Source organism: Lepisma saccharinum, chromosome 1 (genome assembly GCF_977018435.1).
Source record: "Lepisma saccharinum chromosome 1, izLepSacc3.1, whole genome shotgun sequence".
In the NCBI taxonomy this organism is placed as follows: domain Eukaryota; kingdom Metazoa; phylum Arthropoda; class Insecta; order Zygentoma; family Lepismatidae; genus Lepisma; species Lepisma saccharinum.
The window spans coordinates 22,015,839-22,030,250 of record NC_139229.1 but is presented as its reverse complement, the minus strand read 5'-3'; the positions used below and the strand labels follow the sequence as shown (position 1 = coordinate 22,030,250).

Here is a 14,412-nt window from a genome sequence, read left to right as displayed (position 1 = left end):
GCTGCTGCCGCCATTTGCTTTCTGCACGAAAACACAATACGCTCTCGTATTGTCCGTATAGGCTAAATTGAATGAAAGGGGTACTAATGGAACCTAACCTAACAGGCCTAACCTAACCTAGTAGTCATACCTAGTCCCCGTGATGGTTCGTGGGGCTATCGTGAATTTTTGGGCTAACAATGGTTTTTGGGGCTACCCGTGGATGGTTTGTGGGAAATAAGGAACAACAGTAAGTACTCGTTAATGTGAGAAATAGACATTATTTTCGTTAGAAATTCATTATTTCACCTAAAGAAATGTTCCGCAATACAGAATAGTACGTTAGCAATGTAAAAAATTGCGAAATAAATCATTGATAGGTGTCTCCAGTATAGTAAAGTAGTAAAAATATGCGTAGCCCCACACACCATTCTCGCATAGCCCCACGAACCATTGACACATAGCCTCACAAACCATTTGCAGAAACGTACGTTCTTCAGTTACAAAAACACTTTTTTTTTAAAAAAAAAAAAAAATTGATCAAAAACGTGAATACACGTTAAAAAATGATCCGCGAAGCAGATAGGTAAGTAGAAATGTCAATAATTGACGAAACTCAGAAGTTATAGGTGTCCGAAGGATAGTAAACATTTACCAAAATCTGGCCAAATACTATATAAAACAGATTCACTGCTGCGTTGACTTCACAGAGTTAAAATTCAAACTCTGCTCCCCGCGCAAGGATTCCCAGCACAGAGAAAGATTGCAAATGCGAGCACTTATCGCACAACATTAGAGAAACCTTGCGTTCTAACGCCATACGAGAAAGAACTACGTTGTTAAGTTAGGTCTGATTATATATATATATATATATATATATATATATATATATATATATATATATATATGCTAAGAGAACTAAAGCTAGCTTGCTTAACTTAACAACTTAGGCATTTTGCCTAATAAAAGAAACTTTCCCGGAGATGTCAGAACGCAAGGTTGACCTAGTGTTGTTCAAAAAGGGAGACCCGCGCGGGAATCGGGATACACCTGATGCTGATAACAATTGACAAATGAATTTGCGAAGTATGGGGTATGTATGCTTTCAATGTGCACCAACTATAACAACAAAGCACAAAGTAAGGGCAACATTTTTTTTATATAACATAAAGTTTGACAACTGTGGTGTAGCTAATGATTTGCTCAATTTTTATTATTTTTCACCTTTTACACCTGCATTGTAAGCATCTGGTACGTACCACAGTACTTTTCCTAGGTTGCCTATTTGCATGACGTGAATTTTAATAGTATTCCCGGCAGGATTACAGTGAAGCTGGTTCACAGGTTAGAAATAGTTGTTGCAGGTATGTGCTCTAAAAGTACCGGAAGTGGGAAATGCCTGTTCCGGTAAATAAAGAGTCCTCCCTTGCTCACTCGGTGGCCTAGGAAGTTAAATCGTTAGCTTTTTATCTTTTCACCGAAGTTTCCGGTTTCGAGTCCCCGCTTGTACATCATGGTTATTTTAGGTGTTCTTCATATAATCGTTGCAATTATCCAAAAGTGGAAGAATGAGCAACATAAATTGGGGGAAATATAAGGGGTTCACTTGGCCCAAGTTCCGATTGTTTAATTCAGAACTGATCATCTTATTCTCGCACATTTAACGTGATACGATGTCTGCTCGAATTACACACTAAAGAGCTAAAGAGGCATAATGAATACTTACTAGCTGACCTCCATGGCAGATTGGTTAGCACAGTGTGCTATGATGCCAGGGGTTCCAGATTCGATTCCCAGCCTGGGCATGGGTGTTCTTTGTGAGTGTGCAATGATCTTGCCTTACAGAAATAAATTCACTTTTCTTTACGTATTTATTCCATTTATATTTTTGTCAAAATGTACTCCCCACCAAAATGTTTATATGATTAGAGTGTGTATTATTTAACACTTTATTTCTCTCTGTTATGTACACAATACATTGGTAAAACTTTGGTATGGTGCCAACAGATTTCTTCATTTTTACACAAGAAACTACTTACGGAAATGAGTTTCCGTAGCATTTAGAAGTTTGTGGAGGTATTTTCTTTCATCGTGGAATCGATTTCACCGGGAAATCATGTAGGCCTATTTTACAACAGAAATATCTCTCCGATGCACAATTGCTGTTTCTTTCTTGCTTGCACTACGTGAACCAAATGTTGCGAACGTTTGATGACTAAACTCCCTGTCAGTGTTTACAACCAAGCCGGTTTCTTGCAAGATGATGACAATTTTAACTATGTTTGCCTAACATAACCGAACCTAACCTAACCTTGCCATGCATAGTTTGTGGGGCTAACCGTGCATGGTTCGTGGGGCTATTCATCAATTGGGGCTATCCGTGAATGGTTCGTGGGTATTTTTCAGTTGACAAGGTTGGAAACACTGCATACTCACTGATGATCTACCACTCGTCAAGCTGTCTCGCCATATTGTGTCGTATGGAAGCGCAAGAACAATGATTACTCCTCATGTCACAAATTGAAATTATTTTCGTGAAAAAAGCAAAATAACACCTTGAAGAATCTTTCGCAATGCAGAATACGTAAGTACGAATGTTAAAAATGACGAAACAGACGAGTGAGAGGTGTTGGAACTATACCGAAGTTTTACCACATTGTTTTAAAGCAAGAGAAATATGGTGCTGATTACGTCACCTACACTATAGGTCAGATAAGAATGTGTGGGTGTATCAACATTAATGAAATGTTTGTGCAAATCTTGTAGTGTATTCAAAATCCATATATGTTAAACTTTAATCAGTTCTCTTTCGAAGTTATTTGGTTGGTTGATTTGGTTTTTAAGTCGACTTTATGCACAGTAAGGCTAATCGGGACTGGACCTACAGTTTAAAGTGGGATCTGAACCACTTGTGCCTCCAATGGGTATCAAACCCGGGACTCCTTGATTACAAGGTGACAACACTACCACTGTGCCCTCTTTCAAAGTTAGTGTAGATTGACATACAGCAATATGGTTGTTTATTTTGTTTATTTTGTGTAACTTTTTCTGCCATTTTGGCTAATTGCAACAATAAATTCATGTAAACAAGTTGATATCTTTCAGCTGAGCAAATAGAAATAAAATGGATCTTGAGAATTTTATTTTGGACCAGAAAATGAAAATCTGGAATGATAAGCAGAAGTTACGATTGAAGAGACAATCTCTGGAGCATAGTTTTTCCTCTTCACTGGTAAGTAATAATTTTTATCATTTCTGACACTCTTGTAGACAAATAACAATGTTTCGTCATGTCATGATATGCATGATTACACTGTAAATAATTTTCAAAATAACATGTCCATCAAAGCTAGCAAAGCAATAACAACTGTGATAAGCAGATGATAATCATCTGTTGCCTTAATAGTTACACGTGACACGATTGTTGCCTTGTAATCAAGGGATCCCAGGTTCGATACTCAGTGGTGGTTCGGATCTCACTTTAAATTGTAGGTCCAATCCTGATTAGCTTTACTGGGCATAAAGTGGACTTAAAACACAAACTCATGTGACACGATCGGCTAAATTATCTTGCATGTTTTTTTAGCTACTCTTATATGTATGTGATGTAATTTTTTAATGTTGTACACTAGAAAGGGAAATACATTTATTAGATTGTGATTGCCAAAGTGTGAAAATTCATAGGAACATTCGGACAGTAATTCTGGGTAGTATGATGATGTACAGGGTGCGGAGAAATAACTCCTGGATTTCATATGTAAATAACAAAGCAACGGTAGATGTTATGCAAAATTTTATTTCATAGTTGGAAAGAACAAGGTTTACCATTTTGTGGCTCATTTCCGCCTTGTTCGAAATGCTAAAGTTACTGACAGGAAAACCATTTTGTTGTGGGTGTAAACGTTCTGAAGATAAGGCTTGGCTTTAAAAACTAAGCCTCCTAGCAGACCTCACAGCGTACGGACACCACAGAATGTTGAAGCAGTGAGACAGGCCATTACGAGATCACCACAACGGTCGGCCTGTAGGCATGCTGCTGGTATTGAAATTTCTGATCACAATCTATGGAGAATTTTCCACTTGGACCTACATTTCCATCCTTAGAAATTGATGGTTGTGCAGGAACTTAGTGAACGTGACTGAACTAACCGATGTGAATCTGCTGACGCTATCCAGCAAAATGTTCCACATAACGTTATTGTGCTCTCCATTCATGAAGCACACTTTCATTTGTTGGGCTGTGTGATCAACAGAACTTTCGCTACTGGGCTCCGACTAATCCTTGACAACTCCATAAACGCCCTCTCCATAGTGAACATGTTACTGTGTGGTCTGCTGTTGCTGATTTTGGTGTAATAGGCCCCATCTTTTTTTTTAGCAAGACTGCTGACCATTATGTAGGGATGCTACACAACTTCCTGCAGCCGCAATTGAACGAACGTGGAAATTTGGTTGTGTGGTTCCAACAGGATGGTGCCACAGCACACACAGCATGCATATCGATGAACGTGCTGTGTGAAATGTTTCCAGGGTGTCTGATCTCACTTCGAGGTGACAATCCATGTCCAGCTCGTTCCCCCGATCTTCCACCCTATGACTTATTTCTGTGGGTGTACCTGAAGGCTAAAGTTTGCCAAGGAAAGCCGAGGACAACCAAGAAGCTGAAAAATGCTATCCGACAGGAAATCACAGCAATAACACCAGGCATGACTAGGAGGGTAATGCAGAGCTTCAGGGTGAGACTTCAGAAATGCGTAGATTGTGAAGGTCGGCACTGGACGATATTATTTTCAAAAACAAAGTGAACTACGTAGAAATTTGTAACACACATCTCCTGTGTGTGCCTAATCTACAAAGTGAACTATGTCACATAAATGATGACTTGTGGCCAGGGTCGGATTAAGACTAAATTGGGCCTGATGCTGTCACATCAAAACCTAACAATGAAATACCATCAATTTTTTTTCTGTACAAATAACTTCCAAGGTGAAAAATTTACTATGTCGCACGTACCGAACAATAATAAAGTGCCAACAATCGCCAAGATATTGCAAAAAACGCAGCTAAATTAGTAAGTAAACTGTTTAACGTAAAATTGATAGCATTAACTTGAAATCTTCGATGAACAATAAACACAACGATCTTATAGTTATGTCACAGAAAAAAAAAAAGGTAAAGTGTTCCCCTGTGCATAGCACCATGCCATGAAGGCGTATAGGGGGTGTGGGGGTAACGCCCCACACTTTCTTGATCTGGTCGTGAGTGGGGTGATGTGATCAGCATCACGCCCCTGACCGCCTTTACCCCCCAAGGTTTCCCCCAGGTACCCATGTTATTCGACGCTGGGTGAACGCCGGCGCCGCTTCCATCGTTAGAAAAGTTCCCGGATTTGAACCGGCCGGGGATCGAACCCGGGACCTTCAGCATGGTAGTCAGACGCGTTACCGACTGAGCCACCGCGGCCACCGAATAATTGTAACTGTATAATAAGTAAGGCTGTGTCTAGGCGTTCGAAATTGGGGCTCCAAATTTCATTCCAAGATTTATTTTCAGGTTAATATAGCAAAAAAAAAACTGTTCAGTTTCGGAAATTTGTCGTCTCTTTTCATCTGGGCCTATTTCAGGAATGGGCCTAATGCTGCAGCATCAATAGCACCCACCTTACTAGTTTATTTAAGGTACCAGGACACTAAGCACATACTACTCGCGTAATTACTGCTCCTACCTACTGCAATTCTGTAATTCACTTTCTTAGTTTGTATTTTTTTTATTTTATATGTACTATGTACCATATACATATAACTAAATAAATGAGAAAATAAGTTCAGAAGATTTGACATCCTAGTTTATTTAAGGTACCAGGACACTAAGCACATACCCTCAAATGTATGCGGGTGGAGGTGGGCTTACTTCGGGGTTCCCTCATTTTTCTTTCTTTTTTCCTCCCTCTGTCTGTAGAAGAAAAACCTTCCTTTTTTTTTATTTGCTCAATAATCCTTGTCCAAACTCTTTGATTGCAATATTTATGGCACTGTAATTTCTGTTGTGGTTTTGTTTCGTAGGAGATTAATGGAGCAGTCTCTTATCCCTGTCATGCACAGGTAATTATCTACCTTAGCTACATGCAAAGAGCTCAAAGGGATATATTGATTAATCCTGCCGGTCATGGCCAAGCACCTGTCAGCTTACCATCAGAGTTATTGATTTTTGCATTCTACCAGCACATACCAGTTGCTCTTGCCAGGATGGCTGCTTTGTTACTAAGTTGTGAACAGTGAAAGTTGTCCATTTTCAGAAATAAGAAGTTGTTTTTTTTTTTTAGTGTCAGTGTTGCAGTGATAAACAACATAGATTTGTAAAGATTGTCATTTTTATTTCAGGAGCATTCTCCAAATGAACCAGCTTCTGCAAATCATGAGAATGTGGAAAATATTGATCCATTGCAAAATTCCTTACTTCCTGTAGATAAAAATGATATTTATCAAACAAAGCATGTGCCATTTGTGTGCCATAGTGATAAGTCGGTAGATATTAACTATAATGGAGCAAGTGGAAATTGTTTGCAAGAAGTATATAAAGAGGTGAAACGTGCTGAAAATGGTGTACAGAGGAGAACATTGGGTGGCACCAAGGAATTAGAGGTAAGTTTTTATTTCTTATACTTATCATTACAATTATTATTTCATTTTTATCAAAAATATAGTGTATGCACTGCTGGAAAATGGCAAAATATAGCACTTCATCTACATAAAATGTTTACATAAGGACTGTCTGCATGTGCTCAGCACTATACAATTATTATTATTATTATTATTATTATTATTATTACTTACACAATTAATTATTAAATGCTAACTGAGGTTAGCATAAAATTATTATATTTCAAAGAATCCCACAAATTTGTGTAACTAAATTTTAAAACTATTTTCTTCTCTTGTATTATTTAATATATAGTATGGCTCTGTAAATTCCTCACCATGACACTTGATAAAACTTGATCAGTAGTACATTTCACTTATTTTTAGTTACTAGGTGCTTATTTCAGCATTAGTCTGCCATGTAAATGAAATAAATAATCTTGTTAAAATTTAATTGATAAGCTTAAAGCGATTTAGAATGTGCTGTAGAGTGGATGATTTTTTTTATTGTAGTAGTGTGATTTGTAATAGTACTATGACACATAATGTGAAAAATATATATATATGATGATCATGAAAATTGTAGGATTTTAATAATGTGAAACATTTCTGTCTTGTGGATTACATTACCAAGAACACAATTTCAGATTTAACATTTCACCTTAATTCAATATCAATAGCCTCATTTTTCTTTTCGTTTTAGTAATATCAGTACCGAATTTCAGGAGGTAAGTGCATAGAATACAATGCATTTTTATGCACATACAACATATTGTAATACATTATTGCAATACAAAATCATGCTGATTTTTTTTTTCAACAAGAAAATGCTCACTAAGTGTGAGTTCTTTATTATTTTTATTTAAACACAACCATCTTTTTTCACTTGTTTTACAAAGATTGTTTTCATGCTGTGGCTTGAAGGTGTGTTTTAGTGTTCTCCAAATTCAAGCAAGTGGTTTGAATATATTTATGCATGAATATTAATATTGAAGTATCTTTGGTTGTGGTGTATTTGCACTTTTTTGATTAGTGTTTCTGCTACATTTTATTTAGTAAAATAAGAGATGTGTGAGTCTTTGACACTCCACACATCATTTTTTATTCATGAGCCACATTGGAGAGTGTCAAGATGGATAAAGTTGAAATTTTTCTGATCCTTTCCTCGATCTAGGGTTCACTTAGCCTCCAATAAATGGATGCCTGTGTAGATAGGGTAGTAAAGGCAGCCAGAGGATGGTGCTGATCACATCACCTTCAAAGAAAAGTGTCTTGACATATGAATGTGTGCACCCCTACCTTCACATCATTCCATGTCCCTTCATGATAAAGTGCAATCATCACAGGGAACTTACCGAACCATATCTCCTCATTTATGTCTGGGTGGTCATCACAATATCTTCTGTACTACTCCCTAACACAATTGTCAGTTCGTAAAGTTTGATCTCTACGCTACACTCGTCTTAAGATTATTTTCAGCCACATTATAGCCTTCTATTTGCTAATGGTTCACTGTGAATTTCAGGCAACCACCATGGCAGAGTGGTTAGCACAGCATGTTATGATGCCAGGAGTCCTAGGTTCGAATCCTGGCCTGGGCATGGGTGTTGTTTCTTCATTAATTTTATCATATCATCGCATCATCACGATAGCCAAAAGTGGCAGAAAAACAACGCTAAATAACAAAAGTCAAATTACTGTGAATTTCACTTTCAGCAGGTTTGCAACATTTAAAAAAGTAGGTGCATGTACACTGAGATCATGTGCAGATAGGCAACATGTTGACACCATGCTGGAGCTAGGTTACCTGGGTTCATGGCCAGAAATTTGTTTCTGAGTAACCCTCCCATATATTTCACGTAAGGGTCATTCCACATGAAATCACCCAGTTGAGAGAGAATAAGTTGCTTCATAGTCATGGATTTGCTTTTTTTTTTTACTGATAGATACACTTCGTCCAATATGACAAATATGGAATATTAGACTTGTCCAGCAAATATGTTGAAAGTTACAAATGTTTGAAAATTTGAAGATTTTCAGAAATTAGGTGGATAAACGAAAGCACCTTGTCACACAATATGTGGAATATTGTGATGATTATGGTATTGTTGGAGAGGAGGAGGACAGTCATAACCGAAAATATCTGTTCCCATTCATACCTGCTTAGAAAGTAGAAAAATCTTCCAAGAAAGTACTGTAATGTGTTGTGTTGAAAAGAACACTCCAATTCGGGTAATTGTTTGATAGGGAATCCCTGCTTTTCCCACAATAAAAATTGTTACACAGCATAATCAATACATGCTCAACATAATATTAAAAAAATTAAAAATAAAATGTAAAAATATCACAGGTTTCAGTATTCAGTGTATGAACCAATGTTTCCACTGGCACACAGTTATATTTTTGAAAAATGGTGCTAAAACACTCACAAATTACCACTAATATGTGTACACATAATATTGTTAGTAATGTTGAATATGTGGGAGAGGCAATTACTATGATGATTATTCACTTTTAGCTCACAGAAATTGTACTAAGACCAAAGTTTTTGTCCAGAATGCATATGGGTCAGTCCGTACCGAATGGTCCAGCACTGGTTATTTGACCATTTTTAAGAGATTTCATATTTTTGTGGTTCTAACCCCTATTCAAGGGTAGTTCAAAGCAGGCATTATTTTTCTAAAACTCGGCTTCGTTTAAAAATGGTTGTCATTTTTTATTTCATGACTACTGGCATTTTTGACCTTTGCAGACAGTTGCGAAAATTATGATTACTCAGCTAAGAAAAATGATAGAAAGCTGTGTTAAAACACATTATTTTCATTACATTTTAAGCTTTATTGTATGTTGTGTACTTTTTTCACCATCTCTAATGAAAATGGCAAAATTTTAGGGCCAAAACTGATATTCAATGTTGAAGAAAAATCAAAGTTAATGAATGTCTCTTCATGAATTTCATTATATCATCACTAGGGATGGACAATATTGTAAATTTGATATCGCGATATATCATCAAGAAAATATCATCACAGACGATACAATATTTCCATATTTTTTACATATCATGATATCGGCAATATATCATCTCCACGATATGTATCACCAAATATCGTGACGATGTATATGATGATGATGTTATATTTCTCTTATGACAAATTGTCTTTTAGTTTCACTTTGTGAAGAATTTTAGTGTTGTCATTAACTTCCATAATATGTAAGAGCAACTGGCTATCCTATACCTTCTTGCAGGTCGAGAAAATGGTTAGATTTGGAGAGTACTCACCTAACAACCCTCAGATTTCTTCTGGGAAACCATTATTGGGTTTAGGAGCATACGAAGAAAGGCACCAACAGTTGGTTGACAAGAAGAAAAAGGAACTCAAAGATAATTTAAGCCAGGTAAAGTTTGTCCTAATGTTTCTAAGGATTTTTAGTAAAGGAAACATACGGGAAAAAAGGCCTAACCCAGAAATAATTGCAACACAATTTTTTTTGTGCCAGATTGTGCGGAATGGTATAGTAAATAATATATTGAAAATCCTCCATCCAAATGTTTGGGGAAATACCGCCATCTTGGAAAATGGCAACAAAAATTCAACTTGAAAATAAATAAAATTAATATCGAAAACGTGCATTGTACACAAAAAGTAAAGAACAGCAAATTTGCTAAATTATGTTTTTTGTTTGATAGAGCTATCATAAATCTTAATTGAATTAGAAAGATTAAAATATTTTCCTTAATTTTTAGAATTAGCATAAAATTTAGTTTGTGACAAACAAAACAGCAAATATGTAAGAAACTATATAATTTACTTATTGAAAATGGAATTCGGGCAGATGTTTTTGGGTCAAATCCACTGGTAGACCAAGCTTAGCATTGAGCAAGCATTCTTTCTAATTGCACTAAGTAGAAAGTAAACTGTCTTTGTCCCTCCCCCTCGCTCAGTTAAGACACCAAATAGCTGCCACTGTGTGCATACATTTTTAAACAACAAAAATAACATGTAAGTAACAAACGCCACGTGAACGAAACACTGCACAAAACAATGTATTATGTTCTCACCAATATCATAATTGCACTACGACGACAGGGGTATCTGATTCGAATCCCGGCCTGGGCATGGATGTTTGTGAGTGTCCAGTCATCAATTTCATCATAACATCACTCATTCCCATCTTTGCAAATTAGCCAAAAGTGGCACAAAAGTGAAGTAAAAAAAAAATCAAATCAATCAATCAACCAATATCATAGGAAATGGAACACACAAATTTAGGGAAACACATTAAATTACATATCTCCTCAACCCCTGACTCTAAAGGCACGAAACAAAAACTAATCTTTAGAGGAAATCATAATCTATGAATTTGGTTCAGTGCGATTAGGACGTAAATTACATAGTTTCTTACATATTTGCTGTTTTTTGTGTCAGAAACCAACTTTTACGCTAATTCTAAAAATTAAGGAAAATATTTTAATCTTTCTAATTCAATTAAGATTTATGATAGCTCTATCAAACAAAAACCATAATTTAGCAAATTTTCTGTTTTTTCATTTTGGTTTTCTTCACTTTTTGTGTACAATGCACCATTTTCGAGATATTATTTTTTTTAAATTTTTAAGTTGAATTTTTGCCGCCATTTTCCAAGATGTCTGATTTTCCCCCAACCATTTTGATGGCCGATTTTTAATATATTATTCACTATACCATTCCACACAATCTGGCACAAAAAAAAATGGTGTTGCAATTATTTCTGGGTGAACTGTATATTTCCTCTACTATTTAGAGTTATCACTGATTTGTCACTTGCTTGTAGGAGGATGAAAGTAGAAATTGTAGTTTTATTATTTATTTATTTAATTTATTTATTTATTTAATGGGACAAGTTAATAAGTATCAACTGGAAATGGCATGTGTATTTGCAAATTTTCAATTAATTGTCTAATACTATATCTACTTCTTTAGAAGTAAATTCATGTTGTTTTTTTTTTTAATTCTAAATATGAAATCTTGTCAGAGCCATCTTGAAATATACATTTTTTTTCAGTTGCTGAACACATCGCGTTCTGAACTAAATATTGTTCATTTTAAATTAGAATGCTGCACTACCATTTATCAATTTTGGTAAATATTATTAAGAGGAAAATAAACCATCTGGCCATTATAGCAGTGGAAGAAGTAGAAAAGTTATTATTAAAATCCAGTTTAGAACACATTTGTAGAGATGTCTTATATGGTTTCAACGCATGTTCAAAATGAGAATATTGTTTCGAAAAAACATTTTATACTCCAAATTTAGCATTGGGTATTTCCTTTTTCTCGGTTTCTGGTGAATCTAGTTTGGAAAGAAATAAAATGAAGCGAATTTACTTTCTTGTCATTCATGTTGTCAACATATGAGGTGCTTAGAATCGAAAAACCCTCCAAATCCATAGCAGTCAGATTTTCGAGAAGTGCAAAAAAACTATGTATAATAAACCAAACAGTGTAGGTCAAACATTTTAAATCACGTTGAGACATTTACTTTACAAAAGTAGAGTATATTAATTATTCCTTTATATTCATAAAAATATGGACATATCGGTTGTTAAAATTATTGGCAGTTTTACCGATACAACAATATGACTATCGACTCATAGCAGTAGATTACTGATTACTCTGTTACTTTGATAGTAGCAACTAAACATCGTCATTATAAAATTCCAGGTTACTTGCAGCATGAATACTGAACCACTGAAAGTGAATGAAATGCATACTTCAGTACGTGTAGAGCTCATATTTATGGTGAATAAAAGCTTCAGATTTTGGTACAAAAATTGGTACATTTTGGGATCAAAAGTGATATATAAAATGGCATTTTGATGTTAAAATGGTGAATAAGACACTAAATTTGATTTACAAATTCACTTATTACACTAAATTAACTACCCTTCTTATGTAGTTGTCAGAATATTAACTTTATTGCTGTGTAAAGGACTCAATTTTTGCTTCTCAAATACCTTATTGGCCCGAATATAAGTCACACCCTAAAATTTGAGTAGAGAAAATAAAATTAAAGATTATACCCGAATATAAGCTGAGGGAAGAAAAGAAAATACCAGTAACCATTTACCAACAGATTCAGGGAAATATAATTAGGTAGGTACATATTTTATTTTATCATAAATACAGGACATACAAAATACAGTATCATTATTGAAAAAATAAGGTTACAATTGTGTGCTATACCTACTTCTAAGATAGCTTTCTGTTAACTACCAGCACAGTACTTATTAGTACGCCTTATTCCCAGGCTTGATGATGATTTCTTCTCCACACGATCGTTCATATTGGCGACAAACCTGTAGATCCACTTCAGTAGAAATGAATACCTGTATAAGCTTAGAGAAGAACAAACACAATCTTAATAAAAGCAAAGAGTATGTTATCAAGAATGCGGACAGAGTTTTTACAATGCCCAGTTACAAACAACAATGCTATTGTTGCGTTATCATTATTTCAAATGATAAATCAGTACATTTTTAACAGCATATGATTTGACGAAATGTCATAATTTTTTTAAGGTCGCGAATATAAGATGCATCCTAATTTTTCACAATTGAAATTTGGATGAAATGTACGGCTTCTATTCTGGCCAATACGGTATTTACTTACTGCAGAATTAATCAATTTTCCGTGATTTGCATAACTTGCAAGATAATACACACCTCAGAAAGTGTTGTGGTGGTAAATAAACTCTAAATTTCATGTTTAAGAGTTATTTTGTATCATTTTCTGACAAGACATGTTAGTAAAATGCACCTCACAGCTTTCAGAAACATGAAAAATGAACATCACAGTGCGTTAAATCACATTTCGTGTTTCCATTGAAAACGAAATGTGTATGCCTCTATGTAAAGCTAATTATTTTGGTTGATTTCACTTTCAGCCTATTGAAACACAGAAGCACAAGGAAACACCAGAGACGGGGCTTTGGTTTACAGATGAAGCAAGAAGTGTTCAAGCAGTTCAGGCTCAGCCTCCGGCTCCTAGAGTGATCTATATTCAAAGGGAAGATCCTAATCCTCCACCAAGGTTAGAACTATTTCTTATTTCATTGTTCATTTCATAGTATGTTGGCCAACCGCCAGCTTGTTTTGTCCAATGGTGACAGGTATGAGGAAGTTAAGGAGTCAGCAAGGGTTGGAAGGCATAGATTTGGTAAGAGAGAAAGAACGTTGGGAGAGACAACATGGCGGTTGGGTACAAAATACGAGGAAAGAGAAACACGATAGTGTTTTCTTTATTTTTTTTGGTTGAGTCTACAGTCGAACTATGCAGGTAAAACATCTTTCTTTCTATACACCTAATGCTAGCCTTCCTTATGGCGTAGTGATAACGTCGTCGCCTTGTAATCAAGGGGTCCCCAGTTCGGTACTCGGTGGAGGCACATTGCACAGTGGTTTGGTTCATACTTTAAACTGTAGGTCCAGTCGCGATTAGCCTTCCTGGGGATAAAGTGGACTTAAAACAACAAATCAATCAATCAACCTAGCGTAGATAAGTTATTGCATTAATAAAGGTGTCTGTAGGAACTGCTTGATCGTTTTGATCCTTTCAATTACATCCCTGAAAGCCGCAGAAGGCTACATGGTGGAGATGCGAATGATCAATGCAATTCTTGCCGGCACTTTGATTAGTACAAGGTACAGTCAAATAAAAACCTTAATTTGTTTTTGACTTTTATGTAGCAGATTTCTTCATGTAAAGTTGCACACGTTTGCTGCATGTTAGCATGCTGATTCACATATATTTTC

At 35.7% G+C, this 14,412-nt stretch overlaps 1 protein-coding gene across 3 annotated transcripts in view; it reads left to right on the top strand.

Annotated features, from left to right (window-relative positions):
- Nucleotides 1-1,080: 1,080 nt before the first annotated feature.
- Nucleotides 1,081-14,412, top strand: part of LOC145993653 (uncharacterized) — a 59,098-nt gene continuing 45,766 nt past the window's right edge. For 2 of the 3 annotated variants that reach the window (XM_083129459.1, XM_083129457.1), the window contains exons 1-5: nt 1,081-1,118; nt 3,085-3,211; nt 6,360-6,620; nt 9,867-10,016; nt 13,545-13,690. In XM_083129459.1, the coding sequence (XP_082985585.1) occupies nt 3,104-3,211; nt 6,360-6,620; nt 9,867-10,016; nt 13,545-13,690 (665 nt within the window). In that variant the 5' untranslated portion in view covers nt 1,081-1,118; nt 3,085-3,103. Of the gene's footprint in view, nt 1,119-1,211; nt 1,231-3,084; nt 3,212-6,359; nt 6,621-9,866; nt 10,017-13,544; nt 13,691-14,412 lie in introns of those variants that run through there. The other variant, XM_083129458.1, reaches the window with a different exon arrangement.